Genomic DNA, 26,346 nt, shown 5'->3' with positions numbered 1-26,346 from the left:
ATCCCATACACCCAAAGGTCTCAGATCTGATTTCCAGTCAGGACACATGCAGTAGGCAGCCGATCAATATTTCTGACATCCATGTTTCTCTCTCTCTTTGTTCCTCCTCCTTCCTCTCTCTCTAAAATCAATAGAGGCATGTCCTTGGGTGAGGATTAGAAAAAGGAGAAACAAAAAACTTTAAATGACTCTGTGCGTGCACCTCCTCCATCCTTGGTGAGGTGCCCTATCTCTCTGGTTGCCAGGGAGAGAGGATTTCAATCTGGGGAATGACATGATCACCTGTATGCATCAGAAAGGTCCCTGAGAGCACAGAGGCGGGTGGAAGGAGACCAGTGAGAGGTTGGGGCAGCCCTGCAGCCCAGACAACAGGTGGCCATGGGCCAAACCCAAGCGGTGGGTAGGAGAGGAAGGGACACTGGGTTACAAGCAGTTCAGAAAGCGAGGTGGCCTGCCTGGCTCTACCTGTGGGATGGGGGCCGTGGAGCCTCTGGGTTACTGCCTCTGCAGCCAGGTAGATGGTGGTGCTGTTGGCCGCGATGCAGGTATGGGAGGGCGACCAGGTTTGAAGGGGCAGGTTGATGAGTCCTGTTGGGAACCTGTTGTACCAGGCATGGGAGGCATCCAGGGGAGGCGTCAAGGAGGCCTTGTTTAGATCCGCCTGGCAGTCCAAGGGACATCTGGAGATGGAGTTTTGAAGGCCAAGAAATGGCAAATCTCAGAGAACGAGAGCCAAGAGAGGAAGAAGGGGGCCTGGACGGAGCCCCAGAAGCTAACTCTTCCTACTGGGAGGGGAGCTGGCAGAGGAAGCTGTTGAAGAGGGGCCTGGGAAGTGGGAGGGGAACGAGTGAGACCATGGAAGTCAACGAGGAAAGAGGACATGAAGGAGGAGTGCTCAGCAGGGTGGGGTGCTGTCCAGAGGTCAGGGAAGATGATGCTGGGAAGTGTCCTTTTGGTTTATCTCCATGGAGTCATGGTTGACCTTGGGGAGCATGCAGGCAGGAAGCAGTGAGGATGACAGCTGGGCTGCAGGGGCCTGAGGAGTGAGTGGGAGGCTGTCACTGGTCTGGAGTTGACTGGGCCTGAACCTGATGGAGGGGGGTAAATGGATCAGAGGAATTTCCTGAAGTGGGATGGAGGTGGGGAGCTCCAAGAGGAGAGTCTAGCATGGGCCAGGGCCCGGAAGCTGAGTGTGGGTAGGGTGTATGCCCAGGGAATGCCCCTCCCCCCAGCCAGCTTGGTGTGGGTGGTAGGGAGACCTCACCGGCCAGGGTGAGTAGGGCTGTGTGAGGTGCCAGGGAAGCCCTGGGTTGAGAGTGGGGACTGGGAGGGGGGGGCCACGGCTGCCGACAGGCCCCAAACAGCTCAGATTAAAAAACAAAACAGGCTTTTAAGATGCCAAGTTTGATGAAATCTGAGTGCTGGAAGAGGTGGGAGTTTTCTCTTGGAAAAGCTGAAAATCAAGACTGAAAGCTGCGAAGGGAGATGGGCCCAAGTCTCAGTCAGGCTCCCCTTACTTCCTGGAAGCCTGGGGGTGGGGCTAGGCTCCCAGGAGAGTGTGGGATCCTGCATGTCTGGGGAGGCCTTTGACTTGCTGGGGCGGGGAGGGGGGCGTGTCTTTGGCCTGCCCCGGCTGAGGTGGAGCTGCCTCAGGGCCAGGCCAGAGGCGGCCTTGGTTTCCTCTGAGTGCATGAGGGCTGAGGGAGCCGGCAGCTACCCACGAAGTTCCTTTCTGTGTCTCTACACATCTTTTCGGTGTCCGTGTCTGTGTCCTGTGTGTGTCTTCAGGTGCATGTGTCTCAGTACATGTATATCTCTGACTGCATGTCTCCACATGTGTGTTTGCATGAGTCTGTTTCCACAGGTCCTTGTCACTGCCCCTCCACACACACACGGAGGTTTCTGTTTTTGCACCTCTCTTTTTCACCACGTGTATCTGTGGCTGTGCATGTTTCTAGGTGTGTGTGTGTTCAGAGACGGGGTGAGGCCAGGCCCCACACTCACACATAGGGAGGGGACAGACAGTGCCACCCCAGGGAGCCTGTGTATGTGTGTGCCTGCATGTGCAGAGATGCCAGGAAGCTGGGTAAACAAGGGTGAGAAGGTCGTGCTGACAGACGGCGCTGCCCACCCTGAGACCCTGCAAGGCGCCTCCATCTGTCAGCTTCCCTGGTGCAGCCCCCTCCTCTGGCCCAGACTCCCCCTCAGGCATCTCAGGCTGAGCTCAACAAAGAGACCTGTGTGTGCTTTGTAGGGGCCCCAGCAGCCTCCCTCTCCCAGTCACTGCCACCAGCCTAAGCCGATCCCCTGTCCACCCCCTCCCTCGTCTCATCTATCAGGACCCCTACATTTTCCTTAGCTTCAACCAGGTGCGCCTTTCCCGCCCTCCCACAGCCTTTCCTCAGGAGCCCCTCCCTCACCCATGAAAGCGCTCCCTGCCTCCCATGCTCAGGTGTTTCCTATCCTTGTATCTCCTTCCTCCTCCAGGAAGCCACCAAGGTAGCAGGTGGGCTGTGGAGTTGAACTGATCCACTCCAGCACGGCTCCCAGCACTCCCAACACACACACATACACACCCCGTCATCTTCCTCTACCCCAGTGGGGACAGCAGGAAAGCGGCCAGGTCTCCCTCCGTAGTATGTAAAAACCAGCACAGTTTGGAGCAGGAGCCATTCATGTACACATGTGCACCCACCACAGATACACAGAGGTCTGGGGGGCAGACCCTGGGAAAACATGTGTGCACCCTGTATGTGCATATGTGCTGCAGCTGGAATCCACAGACAGCTGTAGAGACAGGCTCCTGGTACCTCACGTCCCCAAGGGCTCCTCTTTCCATTCCTCATCAGAGGATGGAGGACCTCAGCCCCACTGGGGCAGACGCTGCAGATGCCCAGGTGTTGAGGCTGCAGATGTGTGGGCACCTCCCCTTCCCTCGTGCTGTGGCGCTACATTAGTTTTGCTTGAGCAGGGAGGACTCCTAGGAGGGAGGGTTCCCCGGATTTGGGAAGTGGGGGTCCTGGGAGGGGTCACCGCGACTCCACCCAGGAGGGGAGGGAGGGGCGGCAGCTGCACGCCGCACCACATGGACACGGGCACGCGCAGCCCTTCCACAGCAGCGCCTGCCGCCGTTGCTATGGTTACCGGGTGGCCTGCAAGGGGGAGGGGAAGGGGCTCGGCAGGACAGGTTTTGAAGACTCAGACTGGTCAGAGGGTACATCTGGATGCGTTGGAACCTGGGTCGGTGGCCACTGCCCGGGTGTAGCCACGTGTGGGCGCTGTGGGGTTCGTTTTGCAGTAAATAAAAACGCGGAGGCTTGTGTGCAAGGGGGTTGCAGTGGAGTGGCTGAGCCCTGGAAGATGGCAGAGGGCGTGGTTTGGGAAGGGGCTGAGCCAGCCTTGGAGAGGTGAGCCAGAATGATGGTGGGTTGCCCCCAGGGGTGCTCTTACCTCCGCTAGCCCTGCCCTGGCCCAGCCCTGCCAGGCAATTGGTCCTACCACCTAGTCTCACCCCAGCCCCGTCTCCCATCAAACTGTGTGACCTTGGGCAGGTGTCCAGATCTCTCTAAGCCCCCATTGGTTTATATACCTGAGGGTTTAGGAGAAGATTAAATCATTTCGTAAAGGATTTTAACTCAGTGCCTATAAGGTAGTAAATGCTCCATTAGCACAACCTTTTCTCCCTCCTATCTGGGCCTCAGTTTTCCCATTTGTTGATGGGTTTGGAAGTGATCGTGTGACATCTGCAGGAGGAATTTGCCCTGGTCTTTAGCCTGAGTGGTTCTCCTGCCTGCCCCTCACCATGGCCCCCAGTTCCTATGGGTATCGGGGCGGGGGGGCGGAGATAAATGAGTAAGTCGGCGGTTGGGTCAGTTTACGACAGCATACTCAGTGCTTAGCTTGTCCAGGCACACAGGGGGCATCAGTAACCCATCATCAGTATGAATGTGCCAGAGGGGCCCAGGTGAGCATAGAAGGAAGAAAGAGCAGTTGTCACTCCTAAGGGACCAGAGCCCTCCTGCGAGACACACTTCTGTTTCCTGAGGCGCAGAATGGAAGCCTCCTTGGCACAAGGGAATGGCTTTGGGGTCCTGCTGTTTTGTGGACAGCTCTATGCACATGCCAGTTTTAGGCTCTGGCAGCAGTGCCTGAGGGATGATGATCTGAGCCAAGGATGGAGTCATTGAGGGCGCGATAATTGAGGGAGGAAAATTAATTGTCCTTAATTTGGCGTAAATCCCAAAGACCTTCTCTGTGTTAGGAATTCAGAATAGATTCCTGGGACACGAGCTGCAGATGTTTGCACGTCTTCCCTTCTCCTTGATCAGTACCTTCCTGGTAGAGTTGGAGTCAGCTGACTCCTGGACCCTAACTCTGGCAGGCCCTGTCCCTGCTGTCCACCCTCACCTCCACTGCTCAGGAGGGCTTAGCAGGGAGGATTGAGGTCTGGGAGGAACTAGACAGGTGCCCTGGTGGGCTAGGATGGCTCTGGCCGTCCTGTGTGCCCCCAGCTGCTGGGGAGAACAGAGAGGGTGGGAGGAGAACCCCGGGCCTCAGGCCCTGCCGGGGCCTTCCTGTGAGAGCAAGTTGTAGCAGAGCTAAAGGAAGCTGTTCCCCTGCCTGGTGCATCCCAAGACCTGCCTCGTTTCCATCCTCTCTTTTCTCGCCACTGTTTAACATGTTCCTTTTAAAAATCAGAGCTGAAAGTTAGGACTCTGGGGTCATATTTACAGCCACAGAGATGCGTGGGTCACGCCTGGAATCTCTAGGGCTGCAGACGGGGAAGTGTACTGCCAGCTACCATACCGGGAGAGCTGGGGAGGTGAGGCCGTGCTGGAAGTCCTGCTGCTCCCCATCCCCAGACCCCATCTCCTGAGGGATCGCAGTCCCTGTGGGATGCCCCTGGCAGCTGGGTCAGGGTCAAGGCTGTCGTAGAGAATGGGTCAGAGTCAGGATCGAGGGTCAGGGGTGGCTCATTGGTAGTGCAGGCGGTGTTCAGAGCCAGGGCCAGAACCTAGGCTGTGGCACGTGGCTCTGCCGTGGGGTGGAGCTGAAGGCTGGATGCTGGTAGTGTTGGGAGCAGACAAGGTGGGCGGTGGTGCTGGACAGCACAGGGAGCCTCCGGGGTGAGTGTGGCTGTTGATGCCACCGAGTCAGCTGTGAGCCCCATATGTCCCTGCATCCGGGTAGCACTTTCTGCTGTGGCCAGGAGAGCATCAATCCTCATTTCTCCCAGGGCCCAGAGAGAGAAGTGCTGCCGTCTTCAGTCTGAGGCATTGCTTCTCAGACCTGGAAACCCAACTTCCCGACAGGGCAGGGTGGGCCCCCCTGCAGTCCCCAGCCCTGTGAAGGGTAGGCCTGGACAGTGGGACTCAGGACTCTGCTTGGAAGTCAGGGGTCGGGGAGAGAAGAATCTTGAGGATCCCAGCCAACCTGGGAGTCAGGAGCAGCCACCCACAGAGCGGGGTCCTGGCCCTAACGCGCACATCTGCTTTGTCTGCAGAGGACCAGCTGCCCCCCGGCTTCCCCTCCATCGACATGGGGCCCCAGCTGAAGGTGGTGGAGAAAGCGCGCACGGCCACCATGTTGTGCGCAGCAGGCGGGAATCCAGACCCTGAGATCTCTTGGTTCAAGGACTTCCTCCCTGTGGATCCCACCACAAGCAATGGTCGCATCAAGCAGCTGCGTTCAGGTGAGTAGAGGGCTTGCACAGACGTGAGGAACGGTGTGGGGCCCGCACCCAGCACAGCCTTCCCTCTTGGGCCTGGGTGCCTGGGAGCCACAGGAGGCCTCAGCCTGGGGCTGACCCTCCAGGGCTGAGCACAGGGCACCCAGTGGGTGGGCCGGATCTTGCTCCAGGCCCACCTGGCCCAGGACGAGAGCTTGGCAGTGAGGGCTAGTCATCGGTGATTCTTTTACCGTCCATCCTGATGTTGTCAGGCTCAGACTACGGGCCAGTTCTGCTCCTCACAGGACAAGGGTCGTGCTCAGCCTGGTGTTGGGCTCTGCATAGTTACTGTGGGAGTTCCTCCTCCAGCCTGGCCTGAGAGGGGTCCTGGATTGTGCTTCTCTTTGCTACTCCAGACGGCAGGGAAAGAGGCCAAAGATGCCCGATTCATCTGGCTTCCAAAGGCTGGACCTCAGAGCTTGGAGCCAGGGAGAGTTGGTGCCATCCCTCGGCCACCAGGGCCACCTGTCTCCTCTGGATGTCTCAGTAGAGCCAGCTCGGAGCCCTGGGAGCAAGGATACCATCTTGACCAGGCAGGAGGTGCCGCCCCATTGATCGATCTGCCTGCGAGGCTCCCGCCAAGATAATTGATTCAGTTTTTGTGGAATGGGGCAGGCGGGAAAGGAGGTTCAGGTTCCACTTAGCTGCATTCGGCATCTGCCGCCGGCATGGCTGGACCGGTAGGCCTTGGTCCAAAGTCCTCCTGGTTGCTTCGGGACGGCGGCTCGGGCAGGATGGCCAGTGCCCGCCGGCGCCCCTGTGATGCCAGCACCGTGAAGGAGGACGTGACTGCTCCTTTCAGACCTGCCGCTTCAGAGGCTCTCCTGCCAGTCCCTGTGGTGCCCAGGGGGGAGGGAGAGCTGATGTGCCCGGCAGGGGCAGGATTCCGGCCCCAGCCACGGCCGCCTGAGACAGCCTATGAAGTGTTAGCTCATTTAATTTAATTAAAACTCAACAAGATGGAGGCAGCTGTAGAGCAGTTAATTAAAACAGCCATAATCAAGGCAGGAAACAGTCCGGCAGCGTTTGCCGTCGTTGCCCAGCGCTGCCCAGCGGCCGGTACAGTCCAGCTCCTCTGCGTTGCCCCCCAGCCCCCCGGGCAGGCTCCCCAAGCAGCCAGATGGTCCTCCCCGCAGGTCTGGCCTCCACCCCAGTGGCATTGCCTGTCCGTGGCAGCAGTTCTGGGAAGGCACGCTGTCTTGCGCGTGCGTTCATCAAGTATTTATGTAGTGCTTGCTGTGTGCCGGGCCCTGTGCCACCCATTCACTGCCCTGTGAGTTGGCTGCCGCCCAGAACTCCACCCAGTTGCTGCCCAGGCCTCAGCCTCCTCGTCCTCTCAGCAGCAGTTCACACCCTCTCTCCTCCCCCACCACCCCCTCCCAGGCCTCCCGGCTTTTCTCTTACTTCTCTGTCTGCCCTGTAGTCCCCTCTTCCTCTGCTTGTTCCTCAGCTGGGGAGCCTGGGAGCCCTTCCCTCGCCCCGTGGACAGAGCCTTGCCCTGGGCCTGCTCACCTTTTCCTGTAGCTCCTGGTACCATCTCCACTCCTGCAACTCCCAGATCTGTCTCTCCAGCCCAGACATCTTCCTGTGCTCTAGACCAAAAACTGTGCCTGCCTTCTGGTGCACCCTGACCGTGATGAGTGGTGACCTTCCCAGACAGCCGTAGCCTCCTCTGTGCGCGGCAGCCTCCCGGCCTGAAACCCTGACGCCTCCTCCGATGAGGAACCACCAGGTCCTCTTGATTTGGCACCATCACGACTCTCAAGTTGGTGCCCTTCCTCCTGTTGCCGCCTGCCTTGGCCATGTCCCAGGTCACCAACTCGCCCTGCCTCCAGGCTCCCCCCTCGAATCCATCCTCCAAGCCGTCAGAGGCTTCTGCTCCTGTCCCTCTGTACTCTGGCACCCTCTTTGCCTTCCTGAACAGGGCACACACACTTCTCTATCTCCCCCTGCTCACATCTCCAGCTTTCTTTCATTGGGTCCTGGCTGCACCCCTTAGAGCTCTGTGGCCTCAGTTATTTAACTTCTTTGAGTTTCAGTGTTTTCATCTTTAAAAGGGGGTTTCAGGGAGCACTGAGCGAGACAGTGGCAGTCAGAGCTTTACTTTCCTGCCTGGTGTATCTTATGGTGAGGGCTCTGGGAACAGGGCTTGAGCCTCTTGCACTGAGCCTCCCTGACCCCATCCTGGCCCTCTGCTCACATTCGCCAGGATGTAACGCCCCACCTCCTCCGCCTAAAACCTCCTTCAGGACTCATCCCGCTTCGCGTGTTTACCACCTGGCTCCAGCTCTGCTCACTTCGGCTGGGCTGTCCTTACAGCGAGGGCCTGGGGCTGGCTCCCCTCTACGAAGTCTCCCCAGTGCCCCCCACAAGCCTGGCTATGGGACAGGTATCTCTGAGCCCCTGTTGATGAATTATTTCATGAACGTGACCTTCAACCTTGTCTCTACGGACTGATGTCTACTCCTTCTGCTTCCCAGGTCCAGGAAAGACCTCTTTGTTAGACCTTTCTGCCCCTGGCAGCTGTGACCTGAGGTTTGTAGGCCCCAAATCCAGCTGCTAGGATAGAATCAGACGGCGCCTGAGGGGACTCAGCCATCTCACCTCTGGTAGAGGTAATGGACAGGACTCTCTCCATCACTGCCGGACCCTGGCCCCTGGCCCCTGATCCCAGTAGCAGCTGCCGCTATCCTCTTGTCACTTCAGAATGTGCTGGGCTGTTCCATGCCCATTGACAGAGACATCCCTTCTTAGAGTGGAATCAGGCCCTGAGCACTCGGCTGTTTACAGGGACTTTCACGGTTTACGCATCACCGACAGTTTACAAAGCGCCTTCCTGCCTTTGGTTGCACGGGATTCTCCAGCAACCCTGAGAAGTGGGACAGGCTGATTATCATGCCCACTTTATGGCTGAGTTAAGGTCACCTGGGGTCACATGTGGAAGTGCAGGGCCAGGGAGCTCCCTGTGTGAGGTCCCCCAGGAGCCTTCTAGTATCACATATGCAGGACCTGGGGCCTGGGGAATGGCTGGGCCCTGCGAGGGCTGCAGAGCGCCACAGTCCCATTGTGTCCAGACCTCAGGCCCCTCCTGACCAGTGCCCAGAACTCCTCAGGCATCTTTGGGCCAAGCCACAGCACATGTCACCAGGGTTTGGCCCTAGAGCAGCGCTGGGTAGGAGGGCAGCTGGTGGTGTATGTCCAGGCGTGTTCCTCACTGAAGGGCTGTGACCTGCTACAACATGAGTCTCTTGGAGAGTTTGAACTTGGGAGCCAGTATGGGCCCAGCAGGAATGGGACAGGCTCAAAGAAAGTGGCAATCGAGTCAGGAGCAGGCGGTGTCACTGGGGCAGTGAGTGGGGACTCACCTTCCACATGGGACTCTGAGAAGAGCTGTTGGCCACTTGCTGTGCCTGCACAGAGCCCCAAAGGGCATCCCGTGCTCCACTCATCCCGGTGGCCTGAGTGTGTAAGCCGTCATTCCGTCATGGTTTGTGCATCGAGGACAACATAACATACATGTCCGGGCACTGCTCACTCAGAGAGCCGTCTCCTTCCACACCCCCAGCACCTGAGCCGAGACTGAGATGCCAGGGTATGGCTGCCGGAGGATTGGAGTGGGCCTGAGCCCCCTGACCCCCTCCACACACACACACACACACTCTGCTGGCCAGCCCCAGCCTGTCCCCCCATTCTGCCCTGCCATCCATCCTCCATGTGTGCCAGGAGGACATACTGTGGGCTCGTGGTCACAGTTTCCCTTTGGCCTGAGCACACTGGCAGCTCCCGGGCAGTGCTGACTCCCAGGTTCCACCTTGTGAAATGGAAAAGGCAAATTCTTATTTCAGTTTAACGGAAAAATGGCTACTCTGAGATGTCCAGAGACTGATCACACCGCAGGTTAGGTTTTAATTTCTTTTTTAATTTTTGAATTTGATTTTAGAGAAAGGAAGGGAGAAGGAGAACCATCAATGTGAGAGAGACACATCGATCAATTTGCCTCCCTCACACACCCCGACTAAGGAGCAAATTCGCAACCTGGGTATGTGCCCTGACCGGGAATCAAATCCACAACCCTTTGGTGTACAGGATGATGCTCCAACCATCTGAGTCACCCGGCCAAGATGCAAGTTGGGTTTTAGGAGAGCTGAGGCCAGGAGCTAGGGGTCCCAGACTGGACCGTTTACACGGCCACCCCTCCCAGGTCAGGCTGGACTGCAGGAGTAGGTCAGCGGTTGTCAACTTTTTGATCTCAGGACCGCTGATTGTAAATATCAGAAGACCTCAAAGAGCGTTTGTTTGTGTGGGTTTTATCTATTGCTTTTTGCCATATTAGACAATAAGACTGAGAAGATGTAGATACTTGTTAATCTACTTTAAAATAACTTAAAACCCCATTACATGTTAAGATAAACAATATAAACTTAATGAAAAATAATCATATTTTCTCAAACAAAACGTTTAGTGAGAAGAGAGCAGCATTGTTGTACACTCTTACAGATCTTCTTTAATTTTGGGCTTACTAGAGGACGGCTGGATTCTCACGTCTGCTTCTGCGTTCGGTCGGTTGTGATATCACACATCGTGGAGCCTCTGGAAAACTCCACCGCATGTTTATGAGAGAACAAGAGTGAAAAAGGCAAATAATTTCTTAGTCTTATGAAAATTACTTTGACCTTGTGGACCCCCTGCCAGGGTTTGGGGGACAGTGAAGGTCTGTGGACCGAGTTTGGAGGGTCATTGTGACCATGGCTCTTTCTAGACAATCTCTGCACCACTCCACCCCCCCCCACCCCCACCCCCACCCCCACACACACACGCGCGCCAGGTCCCGATAGCTGCCTTTGCCTTCTCTCTAGCCTCTGTGTTTGCAGGAGGGCCCTGAGCCAGACAAACTGAGTCCGTTCCTGCCACTTCACTCAAAAGCTATGTGACCTTGAGCTTTGGGCAGGTCACGGGTTTTTCTCAGCCTCTGTTTGCTCACTCCTCTGTGGAGATGGATAAGTGCCCCTGGGCGGGTGAAGGATGGTAACTCCCCCGGGTGTGTGTCCTCAGGTCCATGGGATAGTGATCAGTGTTGTCTCTTGGCACTTCCCTCCCCCAGAAGTGGACAGAGACGAGCAGGGGAGGCAGGGTTGGGCCTGGATGGGGGAGAAGGAGCCTGTGCACAGCCTCAGAGGAGGCCCCGTTGGGAAGAGAGCCTGCTCAGACCTCACACTAGCCCTGCATTGGGCATTGGGAGGGTGAGCACTTGGCTACTGCTCCCAGGATTGCGAAGCACTGAACAGACACAGGGTAGGCACTGGCCTCTGGCTCTCGCCAGTCAGGTTGGGGAGAAGCTCCATAGTCACTCAGTTTGTAGAGGGATGAGTGGGCTTTACGGGGTCTGCCACTAGGTTGTAAGCTCAGCCTGGACTAGCGGCAGGGTGAGCCGGTGTGTTTGTTCAGGGAGACCTGGTGATCACTTATGGTGGGTGAGCCCTCCTTTTTGCCCTTCTGTCTGCTTAAATGCCCAGGTTTGTTTTGCTAAGTGCTTTGTTTTGAAATCTACCCCACCTGTGGATTTGGGTGGCCCTGCGGGGTGGAGTTGCTACCTCTTTTCTTCACCTCCCCACTCCGTTGGCCTCAGCCAGTGGGGTCTGCAGGAACCCCGACTCACCATCCTGATGCCCATCACCCCCAGCCCTGTGACCCCCACCCCACTCCCCCACTCCTCGGAGTAGTGCCGGTGACCCGGGGGACACAGCTCCCCCCACACTCAGCTCCGGGGCTTGCACACACATTACCTGCGTCAGCCTGACTCGGGCCTCAATTTCTCCGTGTATATAAGGCCCTTTCTCGCGTTTTATTTTATCTGATTTGGCTTTTTGTGGCTTTCCTTCCTTTTGTACTAATGCTTCTCTCTGATCTTATTTGCATTCAAATTACCTCGCCAGGTGGTTCACCAATTAGAGGTAAGAATGCTGTCCGTGCATCTCGCCCCGCCACACCACTGCGTCACCACCACTCCATCCCGTCCGTCACCTCCCCCATCCCCATCCTGACCTCTCCAGCCTCATCTCCAGCTCTGGCCCCTCAACACCACCGGCCACCACACACATCCACACTCGGTCATTCCCTCCTGTGGACTCATCCATTGCAAGTCTGGATTGTGAAGACAGCTGAGCCCCACCTGGGGGACGGCCAGCCCTACGGCCCGGCCTCCCAGGCCAGCCCCACAGAAGGGCTCCTGCAGTGAAGCCAAGCCCTGGTCCTCAAGGCTGGCCCAGAGGGAGTCTTCCTATGAGGTGGGGGAGCATGACGAGGCCTTGCCTTTCCTCCCAAGAGCCTCCTTTGTCTTGGGGCCCTCCATTATTACTTAACTCCCTTTAACATCCTGGCCCCCTGGTGAAAGGAGGGCCATCCCGTAAGTGCCTCAGCCCAGCACACACTAGGAGGAACAGGCAGTGAAGACGGTGGTATACGTGGTGGGGTGACAGCTGAGAAATACAGGTCCTGTGTGACCAGATCCCTGACCTGTTAACCCCTGGCTGCGTTCCTGCAGGAGCCCAAGGGTTCAAAGCCCAGACTCTGGACTAAAAGATTCGGGTTCAGGTGTGACTCACCACCTATGTTACCTTCAGAAAGGCGATTCCTCTCTCAGAAGTCTGTGTCCTCCTCTTTAAATCGGGGCCAAGACCCCACCTCACGGGACTGTGAGGATCAGAGGAGAGGATCAGGATTTGGGCAGCGTCTGGCACAGAGCGGACACCCTGCAGAGTGGTTGCTTCTCTACTGTGTTTACATCATTTCTTCCCACCTCACAAGTGTCCTTGGGCACATCTAGTCCCTCAGAGTTTCAGGGCCAGGGTGGTCTCAGGACAGAAGTTGGGGCTGGGAAGAGCCGCTGCCACCCTGTGGAGGCTGGTTCCAGATTTGGGGGTTTCTGTGTACAGAGAGGCTCAGGGTCTGTGTTGGGTCCCCTGACCAGCCCTGGCTCTCGGTGCAGGGGAGCCTCCTTTCCCAGCAGGGCTCTCCCCCAGGCACTGCTTCCTGTTCCTGTCTGGCACCCCTCCCGCCCCAGCTGAGCTGAACTTAGTGCAGCCCCCTGCCAACCCCACCTGTTTGAATGAACATTTTCTGTAACAGCGTCCATCCATCCCATGAACATGACCTGTCGGGTGCCCATCGGGCTGCTCTCGCAGGAGAAGGGTGTTTGTTTGGCATGTACCCCGGGCCCTCACGCTCCCCGATGCCCACTGAAGCCAGGACCGCAGAGCTGGCCAGCCCTTTGCCTGCAGCAGGACTGAGCCTGGGAAGCCCCTTCTCCCATCTCCAGCTCCCAAGCCCCTGGTGTTCACAGCCCCTCCTGTTGCCCTGGGTCTGGGTGGTGGGAGAGGGATGTCAGGCAGTGAAGGGACTGCAGCTTGGTCCTCCCCGGGGGCCTGGGCTGTGAGAGCGTGGCTTGGACCTCTTCCTGTGGCTCCTGTCCGGACCAGTCAGTTGGGGTCCACAAGTTCTGTCTGTGTCCTCTGTGGGTATGACCGTCAGCCGGCCTGGGCCCTGGGAGGGGCGGGCTGTTAGGGTCACCCTGGCTGTCGTGTGCAGGCGGTGGTTTTCTGTCAGGCTGTGTCCTGTGGGGTTTTTCACTGTCCATCGGACTGTCCTCTGTGGGCGTGATTGTCTGTCGGCTTGTTCCAGGGAAGCGGTGTTTGTTGCCTGTGCCTCAGGGAGCTACCGTCAGACAGTTTGCCCAGCGTGCTCTCACGGGCAGCTTTTTCAAGTGTTTATTGCCAGGACTGGGGGAGTGGCCAAGTCATGTGGTTTCACTCTCCCACCACCACCCTTGTGTTGGGCTCCTCCACCTGGACCTACCAGGATGGGCCCCAAGCCCAAGTTTCCTCCACCCTCTATGAGAGTCCTTTTCAACTGCCCCCCCAATCCTGGCTCCTGTCTGTCCGTCTGCGGCCAGAGCAGCCCCTCAGGGCGCCGGCCCGGGTGGGAGCTGCAGCCTCCATTAGCCTCCTGAATTATGCAGGAGCCGTGGTGGGTCGAAGCACTTTAGTGGGACCAGGCTGAGGAGAGGAGCCGGAATGGGTGGGGCCAGTGGGAGGGGGTGGGGTGGGAGGGGAGGATGGGTGCTGTGAGCAGAGGCAGCTGGACACCAGGCCCTCAGGGCAAGCCCCTTCCTTCCTGTGGGATTCTGGTGGGTGGCAGATTCCCAGGCTCTTGCCCGGTGAGGGCACTGCATGCCTGCACATCCTAGGCCAGCAGGTCTGCAGGCTGTTCCCTCCCACGCCTGGCTGCGTGGCCTGGCACAGCCGGGAGCATTAATGGGGATGCTCCCTGGCAGACAGGCTTCAGTATTGGCCGGAGGGTAGTGGACATTCAGTGGCTGGCAGTAGAGCCCCTGGCAGAGCCAATGGGTGGGGCAGGATTGTGCTTCAGACTACAACCCTTGGTTCCAGCCAGGAGACCACTGGGCTAGTCAGGGAGAGCTTCCTGGAAGCAGCACTGACTTTGGGGTGTGGCCCCGATGTCTGCAGCATCGGATCAACACAAGCCACAAATGCTGTCAAGACTCCTCCCCGTGTTCCAGGCCTGAACCTTGTCTTTATGTCCCCACAGGTGCCTTGCAGATTGAGAGCAGCGAGGAGTCAGACCAAGGCAAGTACGAGTGTGTGGCGACCAACTCTGCAGGCACACGCTACTCGGCCCCCGCCAACCTGTATGTGCGAGGTAAGGACTCGGGCGTTGCAGCGCGGGCCCTGGCTCCAAAGAGCTGAGCTGCCCCTGCTGGCTGTGGACACATGGGGGCTGCCGAGCCCAGTCTCCTCCTTCCCGCCTCTTTCTGCAGCTGTCATAGCAGCAGCAGCAGCGCCCACTGAACAAGCTCACAGTGTCCACCACCACTCGGCCTTTCTTCCCTGCAGGCCCTTTGGGAAGCCGCCGCTCTTAGGAGCATTTTTATCTCTTATAGGTCCTGCACATGGGCCCAGGGCCCCATGGGAGCCCAGAGCCTTCCGAGCAGACGTGTGTCTGTGTGTGTGTGTGTGTGTGTGTGTGTGTATGAGTGTGTGCGCAGCCACACACATTAGTGTGTAAACGTGCACACCTGCCTAGTCTTCCTAGCGTCTGCCCTTCTCCCTTTCCCCCATGCAGGGTGGGCTCCAGGCCAGGTGTGCCTACCCTCTGGCCTGGGGCCTTCCTGGAGGGGAAGCCAGCTGTACTGTTACCAACCAGGACCCTTTTGTAGGGGTCAGGATGAGGCAGCCCTGCAGGTGATCACCATGTTCCAGGTGTTCCTTGCTGGGACTGAGTGGCTTGTGCATTTTCCCAAGTCTAGATACCCAGCGGATAGGCCTGGGGACTGTTTGGAGTGTCCAGTTTCTGCTGTGCTCACAGCCCTTGGGCAATTAAGCTGGCCACCTGCTGCTTCCTCTGAACATGCTGAATCTGGTGTGCATTTATGCCCAGGAGGGGCCCTGGGAATCCCTCGTCTCTTCCACCGTCCCCTCCTTTAGCCTCTTGCACAGATGGGCAGCATTAAAAGTGAAACCAGCTCCCTCGGGACTTGTAAAGGAAAGTGGATGGGGCTTCCTCACGGTGATGGTTTCAGCACACCAAGTGCTCAGTGCAGCCTCACGAGGGCTGTCCGCCTATCCACCCAGGGCCAGGCACGGGGTGGGGCGATGGCAATGGCCTGTCCCACTCTTTGGGGTCACAAGGTCAGACAGGGCAAAGACCACCTGTGTCCTTATGAAAGGGCTGCTCATGTCAGGGCACCGGTTACTGACAGGCTACAGGCTGCCAGCCCATTCGGTGATGGGCATATTATGCTTCATTGGAGTTGGCGTGGGATGGGAGGTCCGCACTGGTCCCTTGTCAGGTGTGCTGCTCCTTGAGGCTCACCTGAGCCATCCCAGGACCTGCCTTAAGGAACGGCATCACAGCAGGGAGACCTGGAGCACCAAAGCCACCCAACAGGCCAAGAGGAGGGTTGTAAATTGCACAGCCTTCCCCCTACACTGCTCCAGACGGAGCTTCTGGCAGGCATGCAGGGGCCTGACAAGTCCCTTCTGAGAGACGAGCAGCTGGACAGAACCTTCCTTGTGGAAGACCTGTCTCCTCCCACGTGGACCTTTCCACATGCTCGGTGGTCCTGACCAAGCATTTCTTGGGGCAGAGCTGCCAGAGGCTGTACAAAGGCAGGAGGGGACCCAGACCCACGGTGGATGGACCCTGCATTGCCATCGGGGTGGGGAGGGGGGCAACTTTCTCTGAAGTCACCATCGCACTGGCCTCAGCCCTGAGAAGGGGCAGTAGGTCTCTTTGGAGATGACCTGAGCGTGACTGCCCCAGCCAGCAGCTTGAGCGCTGACCAGGGAGTCCTGACCCTCAGCCCCTTGGAGCCTCCCTGTCTGCAGGGCCCCCGCTGTCCATCCATGCTGGACTCAGGCAGGACCCTGACTGGCTCTTGCCATGGCCCATTCCCCACCCCACCCCCCACCAGGTCTTTTGGAATTGCCTTCTTGGCCCACTGCCACAAGCCTTTGGGGCAGGGCATGGGGGGTCCTTTAGTTCTAGCCTCATTTGGCGTGGGACCCTAAAACAGGCTGTTTCAACCTGGCTTTGGTTGCCTCTGCCTCTCTCTGTCACACACGCATTCCTGTGAGCTCTGGTATCTCAGGGCCAGTCTTAAGTCTCTGTCCCCAGGCCCCACCTGAACCTGCGCTTGCCCTGCTTTGCCGGAGCGGCCTGCTCTACGGCCCCGGGACAGGCCCTCCCTTCCAGACTATAGACACCTGGACAGCCCTGCTCCTCCGGTCCTTCCTCCGGTCTCTCTCCCACCCTCATCTCAGTCCTGGCACAGCCCCTGCTCTCTGCCCCAGCTCCTCTAGGGCAGCTCCCGTTGTGGTAGCCTCCAGCTCTGTGTCCTGAGCCCCAGTGCTGGCCTGCCTGCTGGTCTGCATCCACTCGCCCCCGCCTCCCAGCAGAGCGGCTGCCTGTTACCCTCATGTCGGGGGCACCAGCCATCAGTACCTAAACCTCAGCATCCACATCGATGTGACTCCATCCCAGGGTTTCTCAGCTTGGGCACTATTGAGGGTTCGGGCTGGATCACCCTCAGTTGTGTGGGGCTGTCCTATGCAATGTCGTCAGGTGTTTAGCGGCATCTCATGCCCCCTAGATGCCCATAATAGCCTCTCGTCATGACAATTCAGAATGTCTCCAGACCTCACCCAGTGTTGCCCGCGGGAACCCCTGCGGGTGAGAACGGCGCTGCATGGACGGCCTCCCATGGACAGTCATCTCCATCCATCTCTGGTCCACTAAGCTCGAGGGCATGTCTCCTCCTCCGATTTGGCTTCAGTGTCTACCTCACATCCTGCCTCTTCTCCCCCAGACTCTCAGGGCTCCCACTGCCTCTCTGAGGCCCTGCGGTTGCTGCATTTAATGGGACAGCGAGTGTAAAGTTCCCGGCGTGTCGCCAGGCACGCAGGAAATGCTTGGCAGTCAGTAGCCACTGCTGCTGTCGGGATAGCACCGGTGGGGGAAGGATGCGTCATCCAGTTACTCTGACTTTGCTCATAGTTGCCCGCAGCGCCACCCACAGTCTCTCGGGCCCAGGCATGCCTGGTGGGCCAGCCTCTCTCCCTCACCGTCTGACTTCCCCGAGTGATTCACTCTCTCCTTCCATCCACAGCGTTTCTCTCCTCCAGCTCTCAGGACCTACAGCTGCCAGGAGCCAGGGCAAGGCCACGCCCTCTGCAGAGCCTGCCCTGCCTGCCCTTGACTTTCCCCTTCTCTGCAGGGAGCTGGCCACTAGGTCACAGCGGTCTCTAAACAGGGCGATGTCTTCACAGCCTTTCTCCCCACAGGTGCCCAGACCAGCTCCTCACACTAGTACCGTGCAGCGCGGGGCTTCCTCGAGGTGGCGGGATTTTGGTGGCTCGTGTGCTTCGTGGGTTTGTGGGCTGGGTGGGCCCTGACTCCAGAGCCCAGCTCCCTGGGTCTGTCCAAGCCATGGGGTGTGCGTGAGGCATGGGGGCCGTTCTGTGCCCCACTTCCACCCCTCCCGGTCCCGCCCTTGGCGTCCCAGCCCCTGCCAGGGGACTCAGCCCTGTCCACTGTGTCCTCCATGAGTCCTGAGTCTTTCGTGAGCGGCGTGGTCCGCGCGCACCTGTGTGCACGTGCGTGTGCGTGGGGCACAAGAGTCTTGTCTCGTTCCCGTGCTGTGTGGGCAGATGAAGGTTGGCCTGTTTTTACTCTCTCTGTGTTTCTCCTTGTCTTTTTTTTATTCCCTCCTCATCCTCATCGCACTCTGCCATCAACCCAAACTCTCATCTCTCAGATCAGCGAGAAGGTTGGTCCTTTTCACTTCTTATCCATCTACAGTTCTCCCGTCGATGGGATGCTCCCGTCTGTAGGGACCAGCGGGCACGGCCAGCTCCCTTGGGCTCGCTCCAGCCTGGCCTGCCCGCCAGTCGGGCTCTGCTGTCTGTTGTTTGGGCCGACAGGCGGGCAGGACCAGGGGTGGGTGGGCAGGTCCCCCTGCCCCGCATGTTCCTGCTGCTTGGGTCCCTGTTAAACCTTGTGTCTGCATGCTCCTTTAGTTGGGCTACCCTACAGGGTTGGGCGAGTCTGGTGCATGGCACGAAGCTGCACTTCACCTTTGTGCCCGGGCTAGGCCAGCTGTCTGTTCCAGGTGAAATTCAGGTGCGGTTGTGGGAGTTATGAGCTGAGGTGCTCTATGTGGACCTGTGGGCCTTCCAGTCACTTAACTCCACGTTTGCCTGAGCTCAGCTGAAACCCCTGGGAAGACAGAGGGAAAGGGCTCATCTGGAAGGCGCTCACCCCCTCAAAATCATGCAACACAGGACAGAAGTCCTGCAGCGTGTGCCTTGCCCTGGCCCCAGCAGGGCTCAGTAGAGCAACAGCCCTGGTGTGCCTCCTGAGCTTAGGGTCCGTGGCTGTCTCAAGCCCAGTAGATGCCCGTAACACCCACATGGGTGGCACATGGTAGGTGGTATCATGGCTCCGCGAGGATGTCTCCTACACTCTTGTCTCTTTCCTCTCTGACCAGATCCAAACGAAAAGCTTCCCACCTGCCCCAGGCCCCTCTCTCTGCCCGAGTCTGCCAGACAGCTCCCATTTCCTCAGCCCCACGCTGGGTCACACCTTGAACGATCTGCAACTCTGAGGCCCCCTCCCAGCCACAGGTTGGAAAGGGCTTCCTGGAGACTCCGCGCCAGCCCTTCCCAGAGCAGACTCACATGGGCTGTTCTCAGCACACCCGCAGGGGCTGGCGGTTCTTTCTGGGCCCCGTGGTCTGAGTGGTAGAGGAGGCCCACCTGTCCACGGGGCTTTGGGCTGAGCCCCAAGGAGCTGAGCTGGGCCACCTGGTCCCCACGGAATCATCTCTGTGGCTTGAGTTTCCTCCATGAGGGAGAGGGAGCCAGTTGAGAGGAGGGCTGCAGCCTCAGCTCAGATATCAGCCCTGAGCGTCCAGCCGTATGCACTCCTGAGCTCTGGGGCATTTGGCTTACACCATTTCGCTGACGGGGCGATCTGCCCGTGCCGTCAGAAAACAGCCATCAGCAGAGACAGCGCAGCCTGCAGCCGCCTCCCTATACGCCCCTCTCCCCCGCCCTCCTGGCCCCTGGTCCCTCCCCCTCCCCCTCCCCCTCCGTGGTCCCACCAAAAATAAGCAGGGACACAAATATTTAACAGGAAGGCAGAAGTGAGTTTCTAAATATTCCGGGGGGATTTGCTGGGCTGGTAATTTGTTTGGCGCTGATAATTACATCTTACATTTTTCCAGCTTTACTTAAAACTGTGCGCCGAGTGTGCCGGCATTTAATTACTGCTCTGCGGCAGCCACAAGGTTATTTATTAAAGAGTTATTTTATCTTGATACAGTGGATCCTGCCCCTTTATCCCCTCCTTAATGTTGTGTTATTTTCATCAGAGAAATTTCCGCGCGTGAATGCAGATTGCGGGGCGGCCTCCCCCTGCTATTAGGCTGTCACTCCACTGAATGCTGGTGTCTCGGGGCGCCGCCCCGCCCCATTAGAGAGGTTGTCAGCGCAAATAATTAGACTTAAAGTTAGAGCTGAAATATAATCCAGAAATGGCAGGGCCCTGTTTTGGAAACTGTAAAATGTCAGCATTCAGGATGCACGGGGAACAGTAAGCGACCAGCGTTGTTGGAGTCAGGATTAGACCCTGAGTGCATTTTCCCAGCTCTGGGTTTTCCTTCTGTCGCTTCTGTCAATAGACCGAGTCCAGGGTGAGTCCTGTTCCTTTTGGAGGCCTCGTGCCTGAGAGCAGGAGGCATGACAGCGGGGCTGCTGTAGTGAGGCGCCAGCCCCTCTGGGCTGTGGGAATGGGGATGGTTGTCCAAGCAGGTCCAGGATGCACGGCCCCACGGGTACCGGCGACCCCAGCAGGTTGTCTCTCGCCTCTCTTGCCATGTGGCTGAAGCGCAGTGTCCTTGTGGAAGCGTCGAGGTTCGCACACCCAGGAGCGTCTGGGCCGGAGGCCCTTGCCGGCTGCGAGGGGTGACAGTGGAACAGAATACCTTGTCCTCTGGGGACATGGTGGGTAAAGTCCAGTCAGCTTTCCATGTTGCTTAGGTTGGAACCCAGGGTTTATTGATCAAGGACCTACTCCTTTTCCTGGGGCTCTTTGTTCTTAGGGTCAGGGATCGGACCAGACTCCAAGATTCTGCCACTGACTGGGGTCAAGCTTGCAGCCGAGAGCTTGCACGTGGCACAGGCTCTCTACGTCCCACCCATGTGCCGCCTGGAGAGCCTTGGCTAACCCAGAAACCAACACGCTTCAGAAGCTTCTCTCTGGAGTCACCAGGTGTCTCCTTTCAGCCCTGTCAGCCTGGACTCAGAAGGGCATGCACTTTCCACCAGGCAGACCAACCTAGTACCTGGGTAAACTTGGGCATGTCACTAAAGTATCAGACTTTTTTAAAATCCTCACCCGAGGATATTTTCCAACTGATGATTAGAGAGAGTGGAAGAAAGGGAGAAGGAAGGGTGGGAGTGTGGGGGAGAGGGTCAGGAATCAAGCCTGCAACCGAGGTATGCACCCTTGACTGGGAATCGAACCCAGGACCCTTTGGTCCAAGGACCGAGGCTCTAACCACTGAGAAAGCCGGCTGGGGCTAACATATCAGCCTTAAGCCAGTCCCCTTGTCTGTAATTGGAAGCTGATAGCCATGGAGACCTTTGGCACAGAGCAGGTGCTCCAGAGCGGTCTCCCTTCCCTGAAATGCATGAGCGAAGAGGAGATGAGGCAGCCCCTGGCTGAGAGTAGAGAAGATTTGGTCAGTTAAAACTGCCCCCTGTGCTGTGCTGGACCCTGGACCCTCGATAAGCCTTGGCCTGGCCTGCACACAGAGCTGCCTGCGCCTCTGCTCCCCTGGCCTGCTCCTCAGGCCTAGCTCCAGAGGGCAAGGGGTGCCCGCACCACCAGCTGCCCACTGCTCCTTTCCATGCCTCCTGACCTCACCTTTGTGCCATCTGTGGAGCGTGCGCAAAGGGAGCTGGGTCGTGGCTTCCTCTTGCCAGCCAGGCTCCGGGGCCCGCCTGTTCTCTGCCACACAGACCTGCTCTTCCTGCGACCTGCTGCTGTCATGCGGTGTAGACTCCCAGCTTTAGGACAGATGGCAGAAACCCACTTATATGAGCTTAATCAAAACAAGGAAACTCGCTAGCCTTACCAGACAGAAAAATGTAGAAGTAGATTTGGCGTCAGGCAGGACTGGATCCAGGCATTGAACGTTTGGGTGGGCATTTGCCTGCCTTGTCTCTTAGCTCTGCTCCCCTCCGTTAGTTCAAAAGCAGGTCCTCTCATCCTGTGAAAGATGGTCCCCGGTCCCCTAAGCTTAGCCACCACAGTAGAGAAGGAAGTTCGCTCTTCTACTCATTTTTGCAAAAGTCTAAAGGCTGCATGTTGTTAGCCAGGTCCGGGTCACATGCCCCGTACGGCAAGAACGGGTTGGTTCCCCTGAAGGAAATGTGGATGCCAGTTCTAGAAGGTAGAATGGTATATGTCTGTGAGACATGCTGAGACCCCAGTGAGCCTGGGGGCACAGGGAAATGAGCAAGCCCGTGACATTGGTCATTCCCGGCCCGCTCAGGCGACTGGCAGTGTTTCTGTTCTGTCTGGAGGCCTCAGAGTGAGGTGGTATAGATGGAGGTGAGGCCGGGGCTGGGTAAGGTAGGGTTCTGTTAATCTGGGCTGAGGAGTCATTGGGGACCCATGCAGGAGTTTTTTAACGGGGAAGTGATGTGAGCAGATTTGTGCCAACTGGTGGTTGGAGGGCCAATTATGGGAGGGAGCCTGGGGGACGACAAGGCAGGAGAACACGAGGCACCCGAGGCAGCAATCCAGAGAGAGATGGTGGTGGCTTAGACCTTGGGATACCAGTTGCCGGGGATTTGGAGGGAAATTAGTGGGTGTGAAAGATATTTTAGGCGGCAATAGGGCACGGTGATTCACTTACTGGGTATCTGGTCCCCGGGCCGCAGCTTGACCCTGTGCCAGGAAGTCCGAGGTTGGACAGGGTGGTCTCTGCATTTGTTTCCAGCTCTGATTCTGTGGCCCTAGGCTGTGCAAGCAGCAGAGCCTGAAACCCATAGTGGAGATGCTCCTGGTGGGGCACCATGGTCTCGCATGCCCGGGCTCCCCAGCAAGGGTCCCCTGAGACCCGCACTCTCAGTGGTGCCCTCTGGTCATTTAGCCTTGCTGCCTGCCTTCTCCAGCCCTGTCTGCAGGGGTGCCCAGGAAGGACACACCCTAGCCTCTGCCACCAGCTGCATGACCCGTCTGCGTGCCAAGCATGCCTGCCCATGGCTAGGTCTTGCCTGCCTTCCCCCTCTGCATGTTCCGAATGTCTGTGCCAAGCTTGCAGTTAGGGGGCGGGGAGGTCACTGGGCTGCACCTTGGACTGAGAAGCTCAGAGCAGCTTCTGATCTGCGGAGCCCAAGGCTGGAGGTTGTGGCCAGACACAGCCACCCTCCCCCTTGAGGTCCTGTTCATTGGCGTGGAAAGCCGTCTGCTCGGCACCCTCATCATGTTACTGCCATCATCATGCCCATCCTGCCCGTGGACCACGTCCCTGGCCCTACCCGACCCTTTACCCCTGCCCAGGCCCTCCTGAGGGGCAGCCCCTCCCATTGGGTTCCTCGGCTGTGCCTTGAGCATGGCTGAGGCCCCAGCAGGTGGCATGCCACTACCTTCGTCTCTTCCCCTTGGGCTTGGAGGTAGAGGCAGTGACTCCAGAGAAGGTGGCCGTGTCACTCCCAGACTGCCCCTCTGCCCTGCTCCAGCCATGCTCCAGGCCCTCTACCTTAGGGTGCCTGGACTTCTCTCACTAGTGCCCCACTCGCCCCTCTGGAGACCCTTGGTGGGGGGTGGGGGGTCAGGAGCAGGTAGGGGCCCGCACTGGACGGTGACCTGGATTGTGGCCTTGAGTAGACCTGGCCTTTGTGCTGAGTCCCTGTATGGCCCTGGGCAGATGGACTCTTCTGGGCCTCAGTTTCCTAGGCTGTAAAATGAGAGCTTGGTTGCGGAATCTCTCGTGTTCCAGACAGTCCCTGAGTGTAGGTGCTGCTTCTAGCCTGAAAGTGGGGTGGGAGGTGGTAAGCCAGGGCCCAGGGACTCCGCCCCTCCTATCTCTGAGGTGGGATTGGCTCTGACAAGAGGGGCTGCCTGGATGAGGGGCCCCTGCCCTTCCATCCTCCTGCGTCTCCTGCCCAGCCTGTGAGCGCCTCTCTCCTCCTCCCGCAGTGCGCCGTGTGGCTCCTCGTTTCTCCATCCCTCCCACTAGCCAGGAGGTGATGCCGGGCGGCAGCGTGAACCTGACGTGCGTCGCAGTGGGCGCACCCATGCCCTACGTGAAGTGGATGATGGGGGCCGAGGAACTCACCAAGGAAGACGAGATGCCAGTTGGCCGCAACGTGCTCGAGCTCAACAATGTCGTGCGTTCCGCCAACTACACCTGTGTGGCCATCTCCTCGCTGGGTATGATTGAGGCCGTGGCCCAGGTCACGGTGAAAGGTGAGTGCCAGGGTGCACGGCTGCTGTGGGGCCGGGCCAGGCCAAGTCATTGCTCTCTCCGGGGTGCATCGGCCCTGGGGTCCCCCTGGCCCTCAATAGTGGAGGGAGGGTGTTTTGTTAATAGTCTTAATAATAATGGCTAACCGGTCCTGAGTCCTGAGGGCAGACGCCAGGCTGGGAAGTACAGATTACATTATTCAGTCTCAGTGTCACCCTGCGGGGTAGATACTCTCATCATCCCCTTTGACAAGTGAAGAAATGGAGATGCAGGGTCCACAGAGTAATAATGGAGCAGCCGCTTGAACCCTGGGAGGTCTGACTCCACAGCACGCCCTTCTAACCCTGCGTAGGGCCAGACATGGGTTTCCCAGCCTCTCAGCAAGAAGGATGTGAAGTTAGATAAATAGCCAAGGAGGATGTTGGCTCCCAGGAGCCCTGGAACAGGCTCTCATGTATAACAGACCTCTCGGCGCGCCCGGCCTCCACTCTGCCCCTCTGGTCCTCCCCCTCCCTTCTGCAGCTTGAGTGATCCGTGTAACATGTACAGCAGGATCGTGCCGCTCCCTTTGAAGAAAGGGAGAAAGCCTTCCAGTGTCTCCCCATGGCTTTTAGGATGAAGACCAGGGATCCCCACTGCAGCCTCCTCACTGCTGCCCACCCCACGCCGATGCTCCGGGCTCCTCATCCAGCCCTGGCCGTCTCTGGCTCCATCTTGCTACCTGGGTCTTAGCTCTGTGAGACCTTCCCTGGTCACCCCATCTAAGGAGATTCCCTGGATTTTTTCCCCATCGAGCACCTTGCTCTCTTCTGTCCTTGCACACACCAGCATCATCCTCAACGTGTTGATTGCGGCTCTCGCACTGGAACTTAAACTCCATGAAAGCAGGGACCTGTCTGTGTGACACGTGCCCTTGGCCCTAGCCTAGTGCCTGACACATAATAATAATGTGTTGAATGTTGACTATGAGCCTGGAACTTCTCTATCTTTAATGTCATCCAAGTCACTGGGCCTGTGGGGCCAACAGCCCATCACTTTTTCTAAAGCCCAGGGCTACTCCCTGAGGAAAGATCTCCCCCTCCCAGCCTGTTATACACAGGGACCAACAGGTGAGCCCAGGCCAGCTGCAGAAGCAGGTCCCTACCCCCTAGCCTGTGTGCCTCCCATCTGCATGGGACCCGCGCAGGCAACGTCAGATCTGGGTCTGATTGTCAGGTGACTCACGGGGGCTGATGTGAGGATCCAGGGAGTCCCAGAAGTGACACGCCTCGACACCAGAGGACCCCAGGCCCCTGGAGGCACTGCCAGGCACCATCCCCGCTGGGTGCCCTCCAAGGTCACTGCAGACATTCCAGGCCGTTCTTCAGGGTGGGCTGTGGGGGTCAACTACACTTTGGTTCGATGACCCCAGAGAACAGGGTTGGCCCCTGAGGTCATGACCTCGGGTAACCCTGAACCTCCCCCTTTGTCCCCAGCTTTGCCGAACCCTCCAATTGACCTTATGGTGACAGAGACAACGGCCACCAGCGTCACCCTCACCTGGGACTCTGGGAACTCAGAGCCCGTGTCCTACTATGGCATTCAGTACCGTGCATCGGGCACGGAGGGCCCCTTCCAGGAGGTGGACGGTGTGGCTACTACTCGCTACAGCATTGGCGGCCTCAGCCCCTTTTCAGAATACGCCTTCCGTGTGCTGGCGGTGAACAGCATCGGGCGAGGGCCACCGAGTGAAGCAGTGCGGGCGCGGACGGGAGAGCAGGCACCCTCCAGCCCGCCGCGCCGTGTGCAGGCGCGCATGCTGAGTGCCAGCACCATGCTGGTGCAGTGGGAGCCGCCTGAGGAGCCCAATGGCCTCGTGCGGGGGTACCGCGTCTACTATACTCCTGACTCCCGCCGCCCCCTGAGCTCCTGGCATAAGCACAACACAGACGAGGGGCTCCTCACCACTGTGGGCAGCCTGCTGCCTGGCATCACCTACAGCCTGCGCGTACTGGCCTTCACCGCTGTGGGCGATGGCCCTCCCAGCCCCACCATCCAGGTCAAGACACAGCAAGGAGGTAGGTGGGGCAGCACGCTGGCTGGAAGGCCCTGGCAGAGCAAGGGTCGGGAGGGGATGGGCAAGGATGTGGTGGCACCTCCTTCCACACTGTACTTGGGGTTCAGGGAGGATGAGGGCCTGTATTCCACACATGCATGGTCCCTTGGAATGCAGGATAAGGGTGTGGGGGGGTACAGATCTGCCTTCCCCTGCTCCTTCCCCGGGTGCCCTGCCCTCGGGGGGACCAGTGAGGCTGATGGTGCCTGGCATGGGGTGTTGCAGTGCCTGCCCAGCCCACGGACTTCCAGGCCGAGGTGGAGTCCGACACCAGGATCCAGCTCTCGTGGCTGCTGCCCCCGCAGGAGCGGATCATCAAGTATGAGCTGGTGTACTGGGCAGCAGAGGATGAAGGCCAGCAGGTGAGCGCCTCGCAAGGACAGGAGGAGGGAGGAGGGCTTCTGGTCCCTGGGGGTCTGTGGTGGGCTTACCCGGGCAGGCCTTTCTAGAATTGTGTAACCCCTGGGG

The 26,346-nt window shown here is 58.3% G+C and overlaps 1 protein-coding gene across 6 annotated transcripts in view; it reads left to right on the top strand.

Moving 5' to 3' along the window:
• Window positions 1–26,346, top strand: part of PTPRF (protein tyrosine phosphatase receptor type F) — an 82,187-nt gene that overhangs the window by 27,484 nt on the left and 28,357 nt on the right. For all 6 annotated transcript variants that reach the window (XM_070404951.1, XM_070404947.1, XM_070404950.1 and 3 more), the window contains exons 6-10: window positions 5,504–5,692; window positions 14,333–14,443; window positions 23,516–23,785; window positions 25,259–25,840; window positions 26,104–26,240. In XM_070404951.1, coding sequence (XP_070261052.1) covers window positions 5,504–5,692; window positions 14,333–14,443; window positions 23,516–23,785; window positions 25,259–25,840; window positions 26,104–26,240 — 1,289 coding nt within the window. The remainder of the gene's footprint in view (window positions 1–5,503; window positions 5,693–14,332; window positions 14,444–23,515; window positions 23,786–25,258; window positions 25,841–26,103; window positions 26,241–26,346) is intronic.

Source organism: Myotis yumanensis, unplaced genomic scaffold (genome assembly GCF_028538775.1).
Source record: "Myotis yumanensis isolate MYYU_CA2020_CCGP unplaced genomic scaffold, mMyoYum1.0.hap1 SCAF_2, whole genome shotgun sequence".
Taxonomy (NCBI): Eukaryota; Metazoa; Chordata; class Mammalia; order Chiroptera; family Vespertilionidae; genus Myotis; species Myotis yumanensis.
The sequence above is the reverse complement of the archived record's forward strand: the minus strand, read 5'-3'. Positions and strand labels throughout refer to the sequence as shown.